The sequence below is a fragment of the Protopterus annectens genome, chromosome 3.part1 (assembly GCF_019279795.1).
Source record: "Protopterus annectens isolate FY-2018-M chromosome 3.part1, PAN1.0, whole genome shotgun sequence".
In the NCBI taxonomy this organism is placed as follows: Eukaryota; Metazoa; Chordata; order Ceratodontiformes; family Protopteridae; genus Protopterus; species Protopterus annectens.
Genome location: NC_056732.1, coordinates 627,299,245 through 627,322,769, shown reverse-complemented (window position 1 = coordinate 627,322,769; position 23,525 = coordinate 627,299,245). Strand labels below are relative to the sequence as shown.

General features: G+C 40.3%; 1 protein-coding gene across 6 annotated transcripts in view; it reads right to left on the bottom strand.

The window, feature by feature from the left end:
* LOC122798227 (probable 2-ketogluconate reductase) overlaps positions 1-23,525 on the bottom strand; it is a 609,788-nt gene that overhangs the window by 141,569 nt on the left and 444,694 nt on the right. For all 6 annotated transcript variants that reach the window (XM_044067001.1, XM_044067002.1, XM_044067004.1 and 3 more), the window contains one exon: positions 206-384. In XM_044067001.1, the coding sequence (XP_043922936.1) occupies positions 206-384 (179 nt within the window). The remainder of the gene's footprint in view (positions 1-205; positions 385-23,525) is intronic.

The window sequence follows — 23,525 nt, the reverse complement described above, 5'->3', positions numbered from 1 at the left end:
GGTGTGATGCAAGTATTTCCCTTCTCCTCTTGACTGTCTGGAAAAGATTATGTATAATGGTTCACTGGTCAATATAGTGCGCATACATTCAATGGCAAATGGAGTGTTTTCCAACTATAAATCTATTGTTTGCCATTATAGTATTACTGAGATATGTATTATGTCTTACATCAAGAAATGATTTTTACAGAAAAGGTGTACATACCTCTGCATATATTGATAAGGGTTGCAGTAGGTTTCATCAGTTTCAACTCATGTTTTCCAATCAGCTTTGTAGTTTCTGGAGTTAAGTTCACAACCAGCATTACAAAATCAGATTGCTGGAGTAAATCTTCCATCTTTTCACAGTATTTTGCTCCAACTGCATTTTCATCTTCCTTGCTTCTAAAAGAGAAACCACTTAAACAGTTATTAATGCAAAGAACAACACAGCACTGGGGCAGCATTACAACACACTGTGACTTGAATGACCAGCATTAGAGGCACCTATAGAAATGTTTGCTTGCTAACCTGGAGGAGGACCTGAAGGATAGAAGAATGTTGATGGTAAAGACTGAGGAATAGCCCTAAAAAATAGCAAAACCTTGACATTTAGAGCACAAAATTTCATTTTTTTAGTGTGTGATTTCAATTTCTTTAGGTTGTGTTCTGAAAGTCTACTAAAGAAAGAGCACTTCAAAAGCAAATGATCCCCTCTCCAGAGAGTTGAATTGAACCATCTCACAGAATCCTTTTTTTTTCAAACCACAATGACAGAGCTCACAAATCATTTTGTGTTTTTACAGAAGTGATATTTTATCACAATTATCAAGCATCATTGCCATCATAATAAACCAAAAAATATGTGCTGAGCTGAAGACAGGCCTTTAAAGGTGAATTCTATCTAAATTTTTTATCACCAACAGCTTTTCACTCCATGTAATTCACCCAGAGTTGCCATATATAAAGAATGCATTGTTTAACCTTCTTTTTTTCTTTATATCTGTACCCATGTTTGTAATTTGTAGAGCATTTTGAATGTATGTGAAATTGGGCACTATTACATTTTTGTATTTGTTGCAACATCTGCTATCACACAAGAATAAGTGAAGGGGATAGAAAATTACTTGTGACATTTTCAGCATTGACAATACTATATTAATATTTAAATTATAATAGAGTCAGCAGTAAGTAATGCATGGAAGCAGTATTATATTTTCAAGTGTCGCTGTTACTCATGAAGATTACTAAAACCCCTAAGTGATAAGCCATCCTATACCTTACCCTAAGGCAGAAGTTTAACAACAGTAAGTGATTCATGAGAGCATGCCAGTGGAACATTATATGACTGAAGACATTTATCTTTTTTAATAGTGTGCTGCTAATAAAATTCAGTGGATATCATGGCAGGAATTACAATGGCCATCTTCAAAGATATTCAAACCCAGCCACTGGGGATGCACAAGCCAGATAAATGGGGAGGGTTGTGTCAGGAAGGGCATCCGGCGTAAAACTTCATCAAATAATTTCATGCAATCACCAGTAAATATTTCCATACTGGATTGGTCGAGGCCCGGGTTAACAACGACTGCCACCAGTACTGTTAGCCAACAGGGTGCTGGCGGAAATTGGGCTACTGTTTTCACTGAAGGAGGAGAAGAGACAGAAGGCATGGCCAAAGGCAGGAAGAGAGGAGAAAGGCTAGGACTATGGTAGTGAGTGTCAGAACTTTGAATGTTGGCAGTATGACTGGTATAGGGAGAGAGCTAGATGATGTGATGGACAGAAGGAAGGTTGATATATTGTGTGTGCAAGAGACCAGATGGAAGGGGAGTAAAGCTAGGTGTATCGGAGGTGGGTTCAAATTGTTTTATCTTGGTGTGGATGGGAGGAGAAATGGCGTAGGAGTTATTCTGAAGGAACAGTATGCAAAGAGTGTTTTGGAGGTGAAAAGCGTGTTGGATAGAGTGATGTTTATGAAGCTGGAAATTGATGGTGTAATGATGAATGTTGTTAGTGCATATGCTCCACAAGTTGGGTGTGCAATGGATGAGAAAGAAAAATTTTGGAGTGAATTGGATAAAGTGGTGATGACTGTACCCAAGGGTGAGAGTGTGGTGATTGGAGCAGATTTCAATGGGCTTGTTGCTGAAGGGAACAGAGGGGATGAGGAAGTGATGGGTAGGTATGGTGTTTAACAAAGGAGTGCAGAAGGTCAGATGGTAGTGGATTTTGTTAAAAGGATGGACATGGCTGTGGTGAACACATATTTTAACAAGAGGGAGGAGCATAGTGTGACATACAAGAGTGGAGGAAGATGCGCACAGGTGGATTATATCTTATGTAGGAGGGCCAGTTCAAAGGAGATTGGAGACTGTAAAGTGGTGACCTGGGAAAGTGTAGTTAGGCAGCATAGGATGGTGGTTTGTAGAATGACGTTGGTGATCAAGAAGAGGAAGAGGAGTGTGAGGACAGCACCAAGGATCAAATGGTGGAAATTGAAAAAGGGTAATTGTGAGATGGAGTTCAGGGATGAGTTTAGGCAGGCACTGGGTGGCAGTGAAGAGTTACCAAATAGCTGGGTAACTACAGCAGAGCTAGTAAGGGAGACTGCTAGAAAGGTGCTTGGTATCACATCGGGACAGAAGAAGGACGACAAGGAGACATGGTGCTGGAATGAGGAAGTACAGAAGAGTATACAGGCAAACAGGTTGGCAAAGAAGAAGTGAGATTGTCAGAGAGATGAAGAAAGTAGACAGGAGTATAAGGAGATGAGGTGCATGGCAAAGAGAGAGGTGGCGAAGGCTAAGGATAAGGCATATGAAGAGTTGTATGAAAGGTTGGACACTAAGGAGGTAGAAAAGGACCTGTACCGATTGGCTAGACAGAGGGACCGAGCTAAGAAAGATGTGCAGCAGGTAAAGGTGATAAAGGATAATGAGGGAAACATACTCACAAGTGAGGAGAGTGTGTTGAGGAGATTGAAAGAGTACTTTGAGGGGTTGATGAATGAAGAGAATGAGAGGGAGAGAAGGTTTGATGATGTAGGGATAGTGAATCTTGAAGTACAATGGATTAGCAAGGAGGAAGTAAGGATAGCTATGAAGAGAATGAAGAATGGAAAGGCTGTTGGCCCAGAAGACATACCTGTGGAAGCATGGAGGTGTTTAGGTGAAATGGCAGTGGAGTTTTTAACCAGATTGTTTAATGAAATCTTAGAAAGTGAGAGGATGCCTGAGGAATGGAGAAAAAGTGTTATGGTACCGATTTTTATGAATAAGGATGATGTGCAGAGCTGTAGTAACTACAGAGGGATTAAATTGATCAGTCACAGCATGAAGTTATGAGAAAGAGTAGTGGAAGCTAGGTTAAGAAGAGACGTGATGATTAGTGAACAGCAGTATGGTTTCATGCCGGGAAAGAGCACTACGGATGCGATGTTTGCTCTGAGAGTGTTGATGGAGAAGTACAGAGAATGTCAGAAGGAGTTGCATTGTGTTTTTGTTGATTTAGAGAAAGCATATGACAGGGTGCCTAGAGAGGAGTTGTGGTATTGTATAAGGAAGTCAGGAGTGTCAGAGAAGTATGTAAGAGTAGAACAGGATATGTACAAGGGTAGTGTGACAGCGGTGAGAACTGTGGTGGGAGTGATGGATGCGTTTAAGGTGGAGGTGGGGTTACATCAAGGGTCAGCTCTGAGCCCTTTCTTATTTGCAATGGTGATGGACAAGATCAGACAGGAGTCCCCATGGACTATGATGTTTGCAGATGACATTGTGATCTGTAGTGAGAGAAGGGAACAGGTGGAGGACACCCTGGAGAGATGGAGATATGCTCTAGAGAGAAGAGGAATGAAGGTCAGCAGGACTAAGACAGAATATATGTGTGTGTGAATGAGAGGGAGGATAGAGGAATGGTGAGGATGCAAGGAGTAGAGGTGGCGAAGGTGGATGAGTTTAAATACTTGGGGTCAATAGTTCAGAGTAACTGTTAGTGTGAAAGAGAGGTAAAGAAGAGAGTACAGGCAGGATGGAGTGGGTGGAGAAGAGTGTTAGGAGTGATTTGTGACAGATGAGTACCTGTAAGGGTGAAAGGGAAGGTCTATGAGAGTGTAGTGAGACCAGCTATGTTATATGGGTTGGAGACAGTGACATTGACAAAAAAGCAGGAGTTTGAGCCGGATGTGGCAGAGTTAAAGAAGTTAAGATTTGCACTGGGTGTAATGAGGATGGACAAGATTAGGAATAAGTATATTAGAGGGTCAGCCTAGGTTGGAAGGTTTGGAGACAAAGCCAGAGAGGCAAGATTACGTTGGTTTGGGCATGTGCTGAGGAGGGATGCTGAGTATATTGGGAAAAAGATGCTAAGGATGAAGCTACCAGGTAACAGGAAAAGAGGAAGGCCTAAGATAAGGTTTATGGATGTGGTGAGAGAGGACATGCAGGTGGTTGGTGTGACAGAGCAAGATGCAGTGGACAGGAAAAAATGGAAACAGGTACTCTGCTGTGCGACCCCTAATGCGAACAGCCGAAAGAAGATGATGATGATCTTCAAAGATATTCTCAGAAAGTAGAGTGTCAAAATGCTGCCATTATAACTCACTTTAAAGACAACAGTGACCTCGTTGTCATATAATGGGGTAGAAGACCTGTGGGAAGTATTGTTGCTGTAAAACACAGTTCCCATAATGTCATTTTTTTTGGTATAACAAATTACACAACTTAAAGGAAAATTCCACCTTCTCCAACAATTTGACTTAGCCCTTAGGTAGTGTCTTTCCCTACAACATGGTTCTAGTTTTGTGTGGGTACCATAAACCATCTTATACTTTATAAAATGTTCATTTCCTTGCCTTAGAATTGAAAGAGGGGAAAGCCCAGCCACTTTTTAAGCTTACTTCTCACACACTTTGCAGAGGAATATGTCTCAGCCTGCTGCCTGCATGACATACCACACACAGAGAAATCTGTAGTTTATCTGTCAGGTACTGCTGACAATTATAGGGTAATCAGTCCTACTGATATTAGGAGCTCAGCAGCTGCTATAAAAGAAGACATTTTCCACTGTCTTTAGTGCAGATTGGAAGAGAACTTACACAAATTCACAGCTACTTCCAATGCAGCCATGCCTGTCATAACAAAACAAAGCAATTAAATCAGTCAAGGGTTTAAAGGTAGCTGTCACCTACTCTGACAAATTTACATAAGGAAGGAAAACAAACTGACATATATGAATTGAATGGAAAGACTAAAAGCACAACACAAAAAGCAGACAAGATGTGGCCGAAGTGTATGAAAGGCAGGAGTCAAGGTGATACAGCAGTTCCTGTGCAACACTGGGAAATCAGTGGGAGAAAATGTGCTTTACAAAGTATACTACAATGCTTCTTCAAAAACTTTAAGTGCATTAACAATATACCATGCTTCCTAAGACTGTGCAGTTGCTGAAGAAACATGATGAGCAGACATTCTTAAATTTGTGTTGTGCCTTTCTTACCATTGTACAAGGGAAAATGCAGACATACGTGCAACATATTGTGAATGGAGCATCCTTATTTGACAGCCATTCGTGCTTGTCTCATTGGCATTGCTTGTGTTGTTCATATTGGTCACCAAACCACTGTTTTCTGTTTTGACAATTGTGGAATTTGCCAGGGGTAGAAAGATATATTAATGGATATTTAAAAGACTGCCTCTCTTTAGACATAAGCATTTGCAGAGTAGTCATGCACATAATTTCACATGAGATGTTTACTTGGCAGACAGTAAGCTGAGGAACCATGCAAAGGACAAAACATACACAGATGACAAACAAATGTAAAAGAGTGTATGAGCAAGCGAATATTCTTCATAATATAATTGCCTATAGTCAGCTGTGGGAAAGTGTGAAGAAAATGGAATGGAGTGGAAAAGACACTGCAGAAAGGAAATAGTTGGTATAGTGAACACATCACCATTGCAATTATGACTGGAGAAAAAAACATTACAGGAAAGGTTATCATGCAGTGAAAAGCTATGAGATTCTTTCGACACTTACTGAAACCCACAACCACCCTAGGTAATAACAGACTGAAGAAGCATAACGTAGAAGCAGTATTGTGATAGCTGTGATGTGTACTGAAAAAATGAATAAAGAGATAGGGGCATATGTCCATACCATGTTGCTAAGCATGCAGTCCATGAGACCATTAGAGAGTCTATTCAATTTCCCCAACTGCTACAAAGGACTGTCTGCTTAAGTGACTTGCTCAAGGTTACATAGTAGGAAAAAGAAGATGAAAAGATTCAAGCCATGTACTTTTAATATTGGAAGCAGAACTTTAGTCCTTTGCACTTACTGCTAGACATATCACAGGTTCAGTTTGAAGAACAGGAATGGGTTGCTGCATGCCTCAATTCACTGATGGTTGTAACCATCATGAGTGTAGTTTCCTGCAAAAGTGCACAGAGTAATGTCCATGTCTCACAGAGCATCGTCTTTCGGCTTTTCCCATTAGAGGTTGCCACAGCCAAACATCAGTCTGCAGACTGATTGGCAGTGGAGTTTTACAGTGTTGAGTTGCCAGTCCAGTGCCCAGCCTTCCACAGAAGGCACACACTTGCACATACTCACATCTAGGGCCAATTTAGAGTATCCAATCTGTCACTCGTCTTATATGCATTAAGAAGACAATGAGGCTTGGGTGTTCATTTAAATAGTTTATTGCATACAAATACATCAGGATGGATGTCAGGAACACTGAACTTAAACAAACTATCTAACTGACTGACTACATACATGCATGCCCTCACTCTGGCTGCTCACTCAAAATGCCACTCTTGCTTGCACATGCTCAGTACTGCATGTACCCACTGACTGGATGGCTTCTTAAAGGTATATCACACACTCTGATCTACATTCTTCCTCTTTACTAAGCTGCCTCATATAAGCAATGACATTTCAATAGGCATGCAATTATACAGACACTAATAAAGAAAACAACAGTCATGTTCAGGTTGCCATGTATCTGGAACTAGGCTTTGAGATGTGACCTGATCTCATATGTAATAGTTAGGACTGGGTTTAGCAACAGGGGCAGTCACTGGGGAATGTTCTGCTTGGGGACTCTCAGGGATTTTCTCAGAAACAGGGATGTTCTCTGGAACAGGAACATTGGACAAGTCACTCTGAGAACTACAGTCTTTGTCCCAGGCAAGATGCTGTAATACTGGTTCATACACTGGTAACAACTGCTTCTGACTTTGTCTGAATTCCATTCCTTGTGATTCCATAATGGACCTTCTCAGCTCTTGACACAGACTTTTCACAAATCTGATGCAATCAAAACCTTTTGATGTCTGCATCCTCACTATCTCTCCCTTTTGTAAAGAACAGAGCAGTTTGCTGGTTTTATCATAATACGACTTCTGGGAAAATGCTTTTTCAACAGCTGGGCTTTTACTGCTTTGTTGTTTTTAGCACATGGAACCAATAAATTGCTGCTGATTGGTAATGTGTTTCTGGTTTGTCTCAACATAAGTCTCTGGGCAGGTGAACCAGGTGAACCAAGATGATTATCATGAGAAATGTTTCTGAGATTTAGCGAGCTTAAGAAAAATTGGTATTGTCATGCCTGGATTTCTCTAACAGTTGTTTTGCACTTTGAACTTCATGTTCAGCCAAGCCGTTTGACTGAGGGTATTCAGGACTACTCATAATGTGAACAAAGTCCCATGCTTCTGCAAATTTCTTGAACTGCTGACTTGTAAACTGTGCACCATTGTCAGAAATAACTCTGTGTGGACTACCATACACAGAAAAATGTCTCTTCAACTTAGTAATGACAGTACTGGAAGCTAGGTTGGAAAGTAGGTCAATCTTGAACCAATACAAATAAGAGTCTACTAATGCCAGGTAATGATGACCAGTACACTCAGATATCTGTGGCTACTGCCAACCAAGGTAGATCAGGAATCTGGATTAACTGAAGTGGTTCTTTTTGTTGATGCAGCTTTGTACTACTACATACTGAACAAGATTACAGTACTTTCTCGATATCTCTTGACATGGAATGCCAAAATACTAGTCCTCTCACCCTTCTTTTGGTAGAATCAGTTCCTGGGTGGTCACGATGCAAAATCTTAATGTACTCTTGTTGCAAGGATTTTGGAACAATCACTTTAGGACCTTCCATGATGATACCATTGTCTGACAAAATCTCATCTCTGTATAGAAAATACTGCTGCACTTCTACTGGTAAACAAGATTGCTTTGAAGGCCAAGCTCAATTGATAAAGAGGTTTAGGACTGTATCTTTTAACATTGTGCTGCATACTATCATCATGAACTTTGGAAGGTACAGGAATGTTTGCTTTCTGATTTGTAAGCATACTTGTGTGCTCTTCTGTAAACTCATATATCTGACAAATTTCAATGGCCTTATTTAATATCAAATCACTCTCTCAAAGCAAAATTTTTCTCACTGTGTCATTATTAATACCACACAAAAACCTGTCTTTTATCAACTCATCCTTTAAATCACCAAATCTGCACATTTTAGACTTATTTCTCAAGTCAGTTATATACGCTGCATACGTTTCACCAGGCTTTTTATCCCTTATGCAAAATAAGAGCCTTTCCATCGTAATAGTCATTTGGGGGTTACACATTTCTCAAAATTTACATTTTAAGCATTCAGGGTCTTCCCACGTTTCAGCCGGGACCACAATATGGTGGTCTTCCCCCTCCCCTGCAAACACATCAGGTGCACACAAATGAACATTCTCTTTCAATGGCCTCTGAACCAGCTAAATTAAGCAGAATAAATGCTTTTGTATGTGTGTCATTGTCAGAAAAAGCAGCCTGTATGAAAATATTGTATTCCTGCTCAAACACTCTCCAGTTTTCTGTAATATTGTTATCAAACACCAATGGTGCGGGTCTGCAAAAATCCTTCTGCCATGTCCACAAAATTTAGTAAAACATAATGTAGTGTTGGCCCTTGTAATTATTTATGAACATGCACACACACCAGGTACTTGTAATAATATTCAAATGCACAATAAACTCTTTGAAAGACTGTACTCTGCAAAATATTCTTTGAAATAACTGTACTTTGTGAAATAACTGCACTAAAATACTGCACACACTTGAAAACACTTTGTACATTTCAGAAATTTTGAATAGTTTTAGTTAATGCGAAAAAGTAGGACATAGCGAAAAAATACAGTCATTTTCCCTTTTTGTACATTTTATGCATTTCGGATATTTTATCAAATGTTTTCATAATTATCTTGAATATTTTTATCAATATGTTGCAGTTTCGGACATTTTGTTTAATAATAAATTCATTTTGAGCAGTCTGAGTACTTTATATTTGTAGTGAAATAAATCATTCAAGCAAGTTTTAGTACCTGGAATTTGTTTCTGACCTGTTTTGTGAGTCATTTGAGCAGTTGGGATAGTCCATTCCTATATATTTCTCCAGTTTTAACTGGTTGCCTCATGGCTGTGACTCTGGATCCCATTCTGACACCATGTCACTCGTCTTATGTGCATTAAGAAGACAATGAGTCTTGGGTATTCGTTTAAGTAGTTTATTGTATACAAATACATCAGGATGGATGGCAGGAACATTGAACTTAAACAAAATAACTAACTGACTGACTACATACATACATACTCTCACTCTGGCTGCTAACTCAAAACAGCACTCTTATTTGCAAGTGCTCAGTACTTATATGCACATGCCCACTGACCGGAATGCTTCTTAAAGGTATATCACACACTCTGATTTATACAGTCCACCCACAGCATGTCTTTGGAATGTGGGAGGAAACTGGAGCACATGGAGGAAACCCATGCAATCACAGGGAGGACATGCAAATGGAAGGCACTACAGCTGAGAATTAAACTGGAGGACCTCTATGCTGTGAAGTGACAGCGCTAACCGCTGCACCACTGCGACCACCCCCAGGTCTTACAGTGCATGGAACACAAACAGTACTTATATTATCACCAAGGAGTCAGTTTGTATCAGAGTGATTGTGTTGTGCATTAAAAAAATCAGTTCATGAGCAGAATAACATTAAAAGGGAAAAAACATAATGGCAGAAGACATCTGTGCCACAAAAAAGTTATCCGAAGGTAAGGAATAGAAAGCTGGTAATATTTGGCTGTAGAATTACAGAACTGCATAGTAAGGAGAATAAGAATAACATTAGTTATAAAACAAATGCAACTGATAAAGAATTTCCTACAGTGTTTAGCCCCCCGCCAAAAAAAAAATATTCCCACTGCTGGGACTGGGGAATAGAATTATTTTTCAGTTCATTAATTTTAGTGTGCCATTATGAAGGAATCATGTTTGTAGAAGAGTGATTCTCCTGTACTTTAACAAATCACTATTTGAGAAAAATAACAAGAAAAAAGTAGAAAACAAAATGTGACAAGATATCTGTGCCTCAGAAAAAAAGTTAGTTCTCCAAAGTTAAGGAATAGAAAGATGGTCATATTTTGTTGGAGAGTTACATAGTGAGGGAAAAATATATCATGACATTAGTTATAAAACAAATGAAAATAACACATTTCTAAAACATTCAGGTAAAAACTTAAATAAAAGTAAAAATCTTTCTACTACAGATACTGAGGAACAGAATTATTCACACATGGAACTGCAAGGATAAGTGCAGTGACAGTTTTGACAGCTCAGAAACAGTGGAGGGAGGGTACTGTCACTGCTTATTAACTGATTTTTTAATGTACGACACAGTCACTCTGACACAAACTGACTCCTTGATGATAATGCAAGGACTGTCAATCCATTGTGGATTACAAAAGGACACTTTGAATAAAGGCCTACAATTTAGCTACTATTTTTCGTTGCTGCTGTACAACTCCTTTGTAAAGTGTAAAACAGGCTCTGAGACAAACATAAATGAGAGTCATTCCTGGAAAAAAAGAAGCAGCCCTGTTACAAATGGTATATAAGATGACAGTTACTGACACTAATCCCATTCTATATCAATGGCATGGGAATACACCACTACTTCCTTATGTCTAGAGTGACTCATGACTCATATGAAGCAGACTTGAAATGGATTATGGGTAAGAGAAAGGCTTGAAGAAAAACAAGATCACATTGGTATGTTAAGCCATACTGGCAGCCATTTGTGGAAAAACATATTAAAACCAAAAACGTTTAGGACCTATTTCAAGGCTAACCTCTCCCTTCTAAGCAACATCTTGGTTAAATTCCAAGGACCCCCAAAAGCAGTAAACACCATAGAATACATTGAGCTGTTTACAAAATCTTTGTATAGCCATATTGAAAGCTGATAGAACAAGCTGTGCCCACTCTTATTAAGAATAAGACAAACTCAAAAGACAAGCCACCCTGGTGGAATCACAATATCAACTGGGTATACAACAAAAGAAAAAAAAATATTTGCTAAGTGCAGGAGGAACAACGCTATACACACCAAAAGCCCCCTGACCAATCTAAATAGGCAGCTAAGAGAGTTAATTAATACTTTAAAGGCTATATTTGAAGAAAAAATAACTTCTCAGGCAAAGGACAACCAAAAAGCTTTCTACAGCTATTATAAATGGCATTACCCACACTGAACTGGAGGCCATTGCCAACCTTTTGGCTGAAGATTCTGCTCAACCCCCCCCCCCACTCTCTCCTGATAGTCCAAAGGAAGCACCGCATAACACAATTGCCCTAACCATTACTGGAGAACAGGTCATCAATGCACTTTCCAAGGTCAAAAACACTGCATCGATCAGCCCCAATAAAATTCTGTGATGTTTAATAAATAAAATGAAATATAATCTCTCTGGTCCACTTGAATCACTTTTCAACTGGAGCTTTCAGTCAGGTTTTGTGTACAAGGAATGGAATATAGCTATAGTCATTCTCCTGCACAAAAGAGGTCCAACCACTAATCTGGGTAGCTACAGGCCTATAAGTCTTACCTGCCTAATATGTAAGGCCATGGAAAGAATCATCATAGACATGATAAATGAGGACATAGGTAACCTGCAAATGCTGGACCCATCACAGTTTGGCTTTGTTAAAAGAAGGTCATGCCTATTAAATCTAGTGGACTTTTTTGAGAGGGTCACCAAAGCATTGGATAAAGGTAAGACTTTGCACAGAGCTTACTTTGACCTGGCCGAGGCTTTTGATACAATACCCCACCCAGGCATTATGGACAAGTTGAATAATTTAGGTATAAACCCTTTTATCACATGTTGCACAGACAGCTGGCTCAATGATAGGACCCAGGAGGACAAAATAGGTGAGGCCATGTCTACCAAGAGGCCAGTCATTAGTGGAGTCCCCTAGGGCTCAGTACTGAGACAACTCCTTTTTGGCATCTATTTCTCTGAAATGGAAGCAAATTCTGAAGGTTTATGGCTAACTAACTTTGCAGATGTTTGCAAGCTGGTGGTTATCATCAACTCCCCTGCAGACACTAGCATTCTTCAAGTAGGTCTATCTCTGACTAGCAAATGGTGCCAAAGCCATGGTCTTAAATTCAATGCTAAAAAATGCAGAATTATACCCTTGGGGAAGTCAGCCATCCTGGTTAATTACCATATTGATAATATACCCCTAAGAGTCAACTTAGCGGTCAGGGATCTGGGTACTCATGTAGACAGTAGCCTTACCTTCACCCACCACAGTGCCATAGTGTTGAGGAAATCCTTTTATGTTGAGAAACTTATAAGTAAGGGCATGGCATCTAGGTCCAAAGACATCATTATCTCACTGCATTCCACCCTTATAAAACCAATCATGGAGTATAATGATCCCTTTGGGGTGTACATGACCAGGCATATGCAGCAACTACAGTGACCTCAAAGGTTCCTTACAAAAAGAACACAAGGTGTAACAAACCTACCTTATGCAGAGCACCTTAAAGCACTTTCCCTGTATTCAGTCTCCCATAGATTGCTGAGGGGTGATCTATGCCTTGCTTACAATGCATCCGCAAATCCCACACTTATGAATCTCCTACATATTGATAAGTCAAAGAGTACCAAAACTACAGTGTCAAGGGACCTGAATTTTGTCTGTGACTTAAACAGAACATACTGGAGAGACAGATATGTGCCTCAGAGACTGCCCTTCCTGTGGAACAGGCTTCCCATCCATGTGAAGCTGAGTTTGTCTACTATCCAGTTTAAGTACAACCTAGACCAGTGGATGGAGAATATAAAATTTACACTGGACTCGGTACTCATGCCCATTATGGACAGAGGTAGCTTATAGATGCCTGGCCCTCAATGTCCTGTTTGGATATAGGATATCATTATTCTTTTAGGAAAACTTGGCAAGGTTTAAAAAGCCCTCCCCCCCAGTCGCTAGCCTAGTAACAGTATGAATAAAAACACTCAGAGTGATTTTGAGGTGTTAAAATAGCTTGGAAATTAAAGATGGAGTGAAAAAAAATAGATTTGTTTCAGTTCTAAGGTGGCATTTTCCTTTAAGGGATCCAGTGGCATTGATACGCCACTGAATATGAAATAATGACAAGAAATGTATGATTCTCACATTCCCTTTGCACTTGTCCTTTATGCAGAACTTGACAAAATACTGACATGCTATCAGTCATGAGATGGCCCGAGATTTCTGTGAAAACTGCCATGTCTTTCGAATTTCTAAGAACTTCTGGAAGGCTATTCTATATGACAAGTACCGTCTCTGAAAGTTAAATTCTTTCACCTGTTTTATATGCTAAACAAACAGGAGAATTTTCTCCAAACTCTTATCTATTTCTGATCTTAAGTGTTAACATAATGAGTTCAAGATACATAAATCTTTAAAAACTTTGTGCTGCTATATTATATTCTGATTTAGGTCATAGTACTTCTGGTAGACCTCCTTTGCGGTCCTTAACAACATCATACTTTTTAAGGTTATGAGTAATCACATAGGTGCCACATATTTCAGGCTACAACAAATTAGGACAAAGAATAATGGCCATAACCTTTTAGCTTCCTTATTGCTCAGACCTGAATATGTATCACTTTTTTTTTATAATAGTACCTCATTACATACTTAAATAACTTTCTTCAAAAAAGGAAGCATAGTGTCAACTTGTATTTCTATGTTATTTGTGAAATCTGTATTTTAAACCCTATAGCTTTCAAAAGAGAACATGATGATTTAACAACCTCCTTCCATATAGCTATTGTTGCCAATGTAGTCTGAGCTCTCCTGGCACAGCAATGCATTACTTCACAAAGTGCAACATTATGTCTGGTGTAGCTGTAAAAATTCACCCTCCTCTTCTATCTGCAAGTGCTCACATTTTAAATCTTTTCAGACATTTCTTCTTTACTTATCAGAAAATGCCACATCACTCATTTCACTTATTGCTGTCCTCAGAGAAACAGAATGCTTGCATTTTATTTCTACTGTAATAAACATTTTTATGCATAATATATAAAATATAGACTTTTGTGCAAGTATGAAAATAAATATGGCATCAGTGCTATAAAAAGGATTTTCTTGTAAATGTGCATTCCTTGGTTACTTGCTGAATTACTATGCCTTGCCATTTCTTTTCTGATTAGAAGCTAGGATACTCAGATGTAATGCTTAATGATAATGGTGTTGCATTATTCTGATAAAAATACATAGCATAATGTGCCATTAAGACACAAAATGTCTTGCTAGTATGTTACAATTTATTATCTATTTGCTACAACAGATAGATGCACATCTCTGTTTTTTACATTTGCATTTCAGCAAACCATTTTGCCCCATTTACTGTTATATTTTTGTAGTTACTTCACATGTATTATTACTTAATACATTCCATGACTCAGTCACTATGGTTGTAAAAAATTAGAGAACATATTTCCCTGTCTACAGCACACAATTTGCCTTATTTATCTACCTAATCCCCCAACACATTAATAGCTTAATTTTAAATTTATAACAGTCTTCTGCATCAAATGCAAGTACACTACCTGTTGTGCTGTTAACAATGCAAGCAGACTTAGCATAAGCAGCATTAAACTTCTCGTCCCCTGCAGCTCTCAGCTCCTTGTAAAATCTACTCGACACTCAACTGTATCTCTCAACTTTGCAGCACAAGAAATCTGGAAAAAGCCAAAATTTATTGGGGGGGGGGCAAAAGCCCAAAAACCAGGGACAAATTTTAAACACTGCTTGTATAATATTGGAAATTTGCTAATATAAAATGCTGTGTTACCACCATATATTTCACTGCCAAGTCTTAAACCTGGGACCCTGTGCAAAACAGTCAGAGCAATACATCACTATGCCAAATCAGCTGCTTTGTGAAAGAGAGGAAGACTGAAACTTAAATGGCTACCATTTAGTGAATTCAGTTCTCACCATAGCTGTCAAACTCTTAGCACAAAATACCTGGACAAAGCCAGTAATGGGGGAATACAGCCCTCAAACATATTCTGTGAATTCAGTTCTCACCATAGCTCTCAACCTGAGCAGAAAAAAAACCTGGATGAAGCCAATAATGTGGGAATACAGTCCCAAACATAGGGACACATTTCAAATATTCATCTTATAATCTTAGAAAATTGCTAGAAACTACAACAAAAAGAAAAAAAAACTAAAAAATCTTGCTTTTTTCCCACTTTCTGAAAGTTAAGAAAGTTTAGTTACAGATTTGCTGTTCTAAACTGTTTGGAAGTTTCTAGAAGGCCAGTGCTTGCTTGGGCTAAAGGGAAGTCTATGTGTTCACCAGTGAGAGTGGTTAACACTGAACAGCCTGCCTGTCCCTGGAGGAGTGGTTACTACCTAGAAGCTGTAGTTTTATTGGCTATTTTGGGTCAATTCTAAACTCCTTGATCTGTCTCTCTTAAAACCCGGCTGCCCCGTGGTTTTGGCATCTTTTCAGGCTTGCTAGTTGTTGCTGAAGCACCTACCAAGGGGAGAAAACACTGAGAGAAGAAAAGTAGCCCCTTTTGTGATTTTAAGTATTTTCTTCTGATTTTTTTTTTTTGTTAAGTTTTACTGCTTTGCTGCCTACTTTTTGGCATTTTCTGGCTTGCTAAAGTTTATATCTGTAACAGTAACAGTACTTGGAACACATCTAGAGCCTGTTTACTGCATGTCCTGTGTTGCACTTAATTTAAAATCGTTTTTTTCTCTAAAAACTGCATTTTACCTGATTTTGGCCTAGAACTCAAGTGTGGGGTCATTTATTGCACTGTTGTGAATATTTTGCTGCTTATGTATCTCTGCTACCTTTAAACTACAACAAAAAAAAAAAAAAAAAAATCTTGCTTTTTTCCCACTTTCTGAAAGTTAAGAAAGTTCAGTTACAGATTTGCTGTTCTGAACTGTTTGGAAGTTTCTAGAAGGCCAGTGCTTGCTTGGGCTAAAGGGAAGTCTCTGTGTTCACCAGTGGGAGTGGTTAACACTGAACAGCCTGCCTGTCCCTGGAGGAGTGGTTACTACCTAGAAGCTGTAGTTTTATTGGCCATTTTGGGTCGATTCTAAACTCCTTGATCTCTCTCTCTTAAAACCCTACAACTCTCTTTTTGCGCGGTTTTGCGCACTGAGCAGCATTGGGCAGCACCGCCTAAACAGGTTTAAACTATTCCAGGCTCCACAAAGTCTGCTCTTCACTTATTCCCTTAGAACTGTTCAAACTCTCAAAGTAATCACTCTATTCTCTTTCTAAAGCCCTGCACTTGCTCAGCTCTTATAAGGAAACACTAACTAACTAAAGCACTACACCCTCCTTGACTTCTCATAAGTATTAGGCTCCCGATTGGTCCTTCCTGATCAAGTGAAAAATCAGTTCCCTTCCTAATCTGATCAGTAAAAACAGTTCCCTATACTAATCTGGTATGTCCAAGGGTCAGTTTCAAGGTTACTCTCCAGTCCAGCTGGTGAATCTGGGAATTTTGAGGCAATGTTACAATTGCCTTATGTCCACAGACAACCCTCTCCTCCTTCAAACAAACTCTAATACATGTGAGAGATGCAGTTACACAGCCAAACTGGAGGCAGAGCTCTCTCAACCCAAGACTGGCACAGTCAGTCAGGAGGAAAAGGTAACCACCCACACCACAAATCCAGTCTCACACAGACCTATTGCATCTGCATACCCAACACATAAACACACAAAAACATACTCGGAGGCTCTAAATAAAAATCTGCCTAAACATCAAAGACCTCCTAAGCAGATATCCAAGCAACAGCCACCCCTCAACAATACCCACGAACCACATATCTCACAAAATCAGTGTGCCTCACAGTCACAGCCCTTAAGGCCAAACAACACACCAAATACACTTGTTATAGGGGACTCTATTGTCCGGCACACTGACATCCCGCTCACCAGACTGAACAAGGAGAAGGTCACTGTAAGCTGCCTGTCAGGTGCCAGGATCCGCCACATAATGCAAGCACTCAGGTCACTCCAAAGCAAGTACAAGTATGACTCCATCATTGTCCATGCTGGTGTGAATGACCTGAGATGTACCTCCCTGGACTACATGAAAAGAGACATAGATGAGCTCTCTGACCATGTAGCCCAGGCTGGTATGACCCTGTCCTTGAGTAGCATCTTGCCCTCACCAAGAATGATGCCACAGTATAAAGACAAAATGATCACTTTCAGCAATTGGCTAACGTATTAGTGTCATTCAAAGGGGATCCAGTGTCTGTCAGCCTGGGATGACATGCTCGACAAGCCACGTTGCTTCACTAGGGACGGCTTGCACCTGTCACCCTTAGGCTTTCGTATACTGTCCAAGGCTCTTGCCACCCCCATAGTGCCTTTTTTAGGCAAGGCTCAAAGGACAAACCCACCTCCATAGACAACCCAAGGATAAAAAAACTAAAGGTAATGCTACTCAATGCCAGAAGTCTAAACCTCAAGATGCATGCACGCGAGAAAATCGATGTCTGTGCAGTAACAGAAACCTGGTTCAAGGCTCCTGAGAGCACCCCAGCACTACCAGGTTATAACTCATACCATGCATTTCAGCCCCAAAACTCGGACCGAAGCACAAAAGGAGGGGGAGTATCTATATTCATCATAGATACCTACACCTCCAGGTTAGTGGCACTGCACGAAGCATCGGAAACCATCCATGTGCAATTAACAGTGGGCAGAACTGCCTTTCAGTTTGTAGCCTGCTACAGAACACCCTCCCTATTACAGGAACCCCACTTGGCATTCCTGAGAACACTGGAGAATATGAAGGTCTCTCCAAACACTATGTTATTGGGTGACTTCAACTACCCAAACATTGACTGGGAAAACTACTCAAGCCCAAACACCCTCGCCCAATGGTTCCTTGAATTTATAAACTCTAACACAATGGAACAACTGGTCACCACTCCCACACCAGGGAACAACATATTGGACCTGGTCATCACCAACATGAGGACTCTATGTTCCACACCAGAGGTAAACCCCTTATTGGTAAGATCAGACCATAAACAAATTTCCCTGGACATCCATATCCCATCCCCACCCCCAGCCAAGGAAATCACTGTAAAGAATTTCTCAAAAGCCAACTTTGCACTTCTCAAGAATGAGGTGGAATCCTTCAAAGCCCCTGGGCCAGAGGATAATACAGTCCAATTCGCAGAATCCTTTACAAATGCATTCTATGAGCACCTGCAGGAATGCATGGATCGTGCTATCCCAAATAAAACCAAGACTCACTCCTCCAAAAACAGGAGACCAGTCTGGTGGACCCCGGCCATAAATAAGCTATACAACAGAAGGAGGAAGCTACTACACGACAGAGCAAAATCCCAAAAAGGGAAGGCATCTCTGATCAGTATTAGCAAGAAACTTCGATCCCCCATAAAATCATCAAAGGCCAGGTTTGAAAGAAAAATTGCTCTAGACACTAAAGATAATCAGAAGGCCTTCTTTAGTTATGTCAGGAACATGGGCAGAAACTCCCAGATGTGCTCTGAATTGTTGCATAACGGTACAAAATATACCGAACCTACAGACATAGCCAACATCCTGGCAGACAGGTTCAGTGCAAACCCCCCCCCCTTCCCCCCCAAAGGAGCAAATGCCTATCCCAACTGAATGTAACCACCCTGACATCACAGATGCACAGATGAAAGCTGCCCTCTCCAAAGCAAAAATCATAGCATCTATGGGACTGGGCGGTGTCCCAGGCTGTGTCTTACATGGGCTCCAAGAAGAACTGAACCCTCACATTAAGTCACTGTTCAAACTTAGCCTTACTACAGGATATGTACCCAAAGAATGGCGTACAGCTACAGTGGTCCCACTCCACAAAGGTGGTACCACAATGGAACCCGGAAACTATCGCCCCATAAGCCTGACTAGTCTGGTCTGTAAAGCTATGGAGCGTATTATCATGGAACTCATAAACAAAGACATTGGGAGCCTTCAGACACTAGACCCTACCCAATTCGGCTTTGTTAAGGGCAGATCTTGCCTCTTAAACCTAGCTGATTTCTTTGAAACAGTTACCAAAGCCATAGATGAGGGCAAGGTAGTCCAGACAGCCTACCTGGACCTCACAAAAGCCTTCAACACAATACCCCACTCGGGCATCATAAATAAGCTTACCAGCTTAAATATCAACCCCTATATCACAAGATGGGTTGCAAACTGGCTCAGAGATAGAACCCACATGATCAGAATAGCAGGTGCCATGTCCGAATCCAAACCAGTTACAAGTGGCATCCCACAGGGCTCAGTTCTGGGACCTCTCTTGTTCGGTATATACTTCTCTGAGGTTCAGGCAAACACGGGGGGATTATGGCTGACAAAGTCTGCAGATGACTGCAAACTGGGGGCCATAATCGAATCTCCAGCTGACACAAGCATCCTCCAAAAGGGTCTCACAGAGACGGATGCTTGGTGCCAGAGCCACGGCCTCAAGCTAAATGCTAAAAAGTGCATAGTCATCCCCTTTGGGAAAAACAAGGTGCCCACAAATTACCACATAGGTGGTAATCCATTAGGTACGGAAGAAGTAATTAGAGATTTGGGGACCAACGTAGATAGTAATCTCTCCTTTGATAATCACATTGTCAAAGTGGTTAGAAAGACCTTCTATATAGCCCACCTTATCATGAAAGGGTTCGCATCTAGATCAAGAGAGGTCATTGTGCCCCTCTACTCGTCACTCATCAGACCCATAATTGAATACAATGCCCCTTTTGGGATGTACCTTACCCGACACCTGCAGCAACTGGAGAGACCCCAAAAGTATCTCACCAAGAGGATCATGGGCTACAAACAGATGTCCTATGCAGCTCGACTAAAGAAACTCCAGCTCTACTCAGTTGCTTACCACCTACTCAGAGGCGATCTATGCTTGACATACAAAGCCATGTCAAACCCAGAATTAATGGACATGCTCCACCTCAAAAAATCCAAGTCCCTTAGAGCTACATGCTCCAGGGACCTAAACCTCAGCACAAAAATAAATAGGACATGCTGAAGGGACAGATTCATTTCCCAGAGGCTCCCCTCACTCTGGAATAGAATCCCAATTCATGTTAGACATAGCCCCTCGCTGACCCTCTTCAAGCGAAATCTGGACGCGTGGATGAGAAATCGCAAATTCATCCCTGGGATCTCTTCTGTGTCCCTGCTAGACATAGGCACAGTAAACTAATCTTAAAAGAGTACCTTCTGTGACCTACTTTACAGAGGCACAGTAGGCTAATCTAATAGGGAGGCGGAAGCCAAATACACTCTGGCTAGGCTTATAAATGCCCTAGGGCAGATAGCCTAGTATCTACCTATGAACCTATGAACCTATGAATAAAAGGTTTTGTGTTACTATGTACTTTCTGAAGAATATGAAGTCTGAAATTCAAATGCCTGTCAATTTTATATATTTAACATTTGTTAACCAGAAAAGTCTGATATGGAACAAAAGCCAATTTTCAGCAGCGGCCCAGGGAGAAATACTACAGACACATGTCTTTGTAACATGGGAGGACACCAGAGAAAACCCACACACAAACACAGGGAGGGCATGCAGACTCCACACAGAAGGCATCCCAGCCAAAAATCAAACCAGAGAACCTTAAGCTGTGAGGCAACAATACTACCTCTGCACCATCAACTATTTAAGGAATTAAAATTTCAGAAACCACAGATGTTATGAGGAACAGAACAGAAAAAAATATGAGGCAAAAATCTGTAAAAGTTTTGCAAATGGTGGTGGGTAGGGAATTCAGGCTCTTGTTACCTGCACCCAGGATACAGGGTTCAAACCTGAGGTATTATCTAGCCACCACCTGAGTTCTCTCTATAGCCACCAGTATAAAACACACACACACACACACACACACACACACACACACACACACACACACACACACACCCTACCTTCAATGATGATAATAACCTGACGTTTGCTTGCTTCTACCTGCGATGATAAACTCAACTCCAAAGCTCTGCAAGTAATAAAATCCACAGCTCTGCAAGTAGTAATAAAATCCTCAGCTTTGCATGAAAATCCACAGCTTCAGTTTTGCATGTAATAAAATCCACAGCAGCTTGTCTCTGTGTTCATGCCGGAATGCACACTTCCAGTTTCCCAGAACCAGCTGTGAACGTTCCAAGACTGCTGACCTTGCAGTCTGATCCCATTCCAGTCTATGCAGTTAGCACCGCATAGACTTCTTGGGCATCAGCAGTCTGCTGCCTTCTTCCTGAATCCGGACTGGTAAGCCAATAGTCTGGATTCACTTTCTATGTGAGGGAGAAGTTATAACTGGATTGTACCATTGTGGTTCACAGCTGGGGGGGCTGCAGTCTGATATCACGAGCCACCACTGCCTACATTACTTTTCTACTATACACACACTGGTCTTTCAATTTTCTTTGTTTTCTTACCTCTGTGCTTTCTTTAAAAGCAATCCGGACAAATTCCTGTAAAAGAGCAAAATTAACAACCCATCTCCAGAACATGTTCCTTGATACACCACCCAGCATTATCTTAGCTTTAGACACTGCAAATATACACTACATTGATATGGTGACATTTGTAATTAATTCATGTTCTACTTTTAGTATGTGCATCTTCTCTTCCCATTTCAGCTACAGTTACATGAAAAATAGTCTCCTGTGAAAGGGATATGATTTGCTAGAAGTGTGACTCCAAATCTTCTATTGCTGAACTGATCGGACATCGATGAGATCAATGGTGAGAGTCACCAAACATCATTCGGCAATGTGCATTTACTGCAAAGTGGCTAGAACATGTAGTTAAAGATACTTAATAATTATATATGTCTCCTCAATGCCCTTACGAAGTAATATTAGCTCTTTGCTGAAACCCTTCTGCAGTAAACATAAGCCAGAGAATGGCATACAGACTTTCCACTGGGGACCTCTTTCTTGACTTTAGGGCAATAATGAATGGGGGAATTGGGGAAATCATGTTTTAAAAATCTCTGCCTATAGTGTACAGCTGGAGGAGCAGTTATATGAATAGTTAATTGTAATATGACAATCACTATTAATAATGGGAAGAACACAGATCAATGCTAGCATCTACCATAGCTATGGAACACACTTCTAGTTGCAGGAAAACAATGTACCACACTAGGCACCTTCAAAAATCATGTCAAGGAATATGAGGGAAGGTTGAAGCTACATAACGAAATAAAATCAGTAAAGCTTCTAGAAAACAACAAAGTCACTGTTTCAATACCTTTATCTGTGAACTTCATCAGGAATCCTGCTATCTATAGAATTACTGTCATTACCTTGTAAAAAGGGGTATTCTAGAGAACAACAAAATGGTTTGTAATGTGGCATTCACTTAAGTGCAAAACAATGGAAGCTATAACTGCACACTGTAAAAATATGACAGACTCTAATTCCCATCTCTTTTCCCAGTATTATCAAGCTGTAGGGCAGGGTTAGCTATGCTGAAATGTGCACATTGGCTCTAGGTGATGGTTGCTGTTGATGTGACACCTTAACCACATGTATAAAATGGGACAATGGGAACTGATACTGATGCCGATTTTTGTGTAGGCAAGCTGTGTACCGTCATTTAGTTTATTATCACAGCTCAATCTCCAAACAGAAAAAAAGAGAAAGTCTATATCAGTGATGCTGATACTCTTATCGGAGTATTTCAGTAAGTAAGAATACAGTACTTCCTGGCAAACGGATTATCTTTTATGTGTGTCTGTGTTCTTTTGAAGGATGATTGCACAGTGGTAGAACTCTAACTCACACTTAAACATTTCCTCTTGGGCATACCTACAGTTGTATGATCTGGTACTCCACTGAAATCATTTGTGGGTTTACAGAGAGAAATCTAATTAAGTATGTTTTAACCTTTCTACCACACTTTCACAAACTTACTAACTGCCAGACAAAAAGTATGTTTTTTTCCTATGGTTATTTCTAAGTTCATTGTGAAATCCTTATATTTTAAGGTCATTCCAGTGTTGATGTTACTGCAAAAAAGTCAGGATTATTTGGAATATTTAACTTTGGATATTTGTGTTCTTGTGTGTGTGTGTGTGTTGTGTGTGGTGGGAGGTAATGACACAAACATTGTAACTTGTT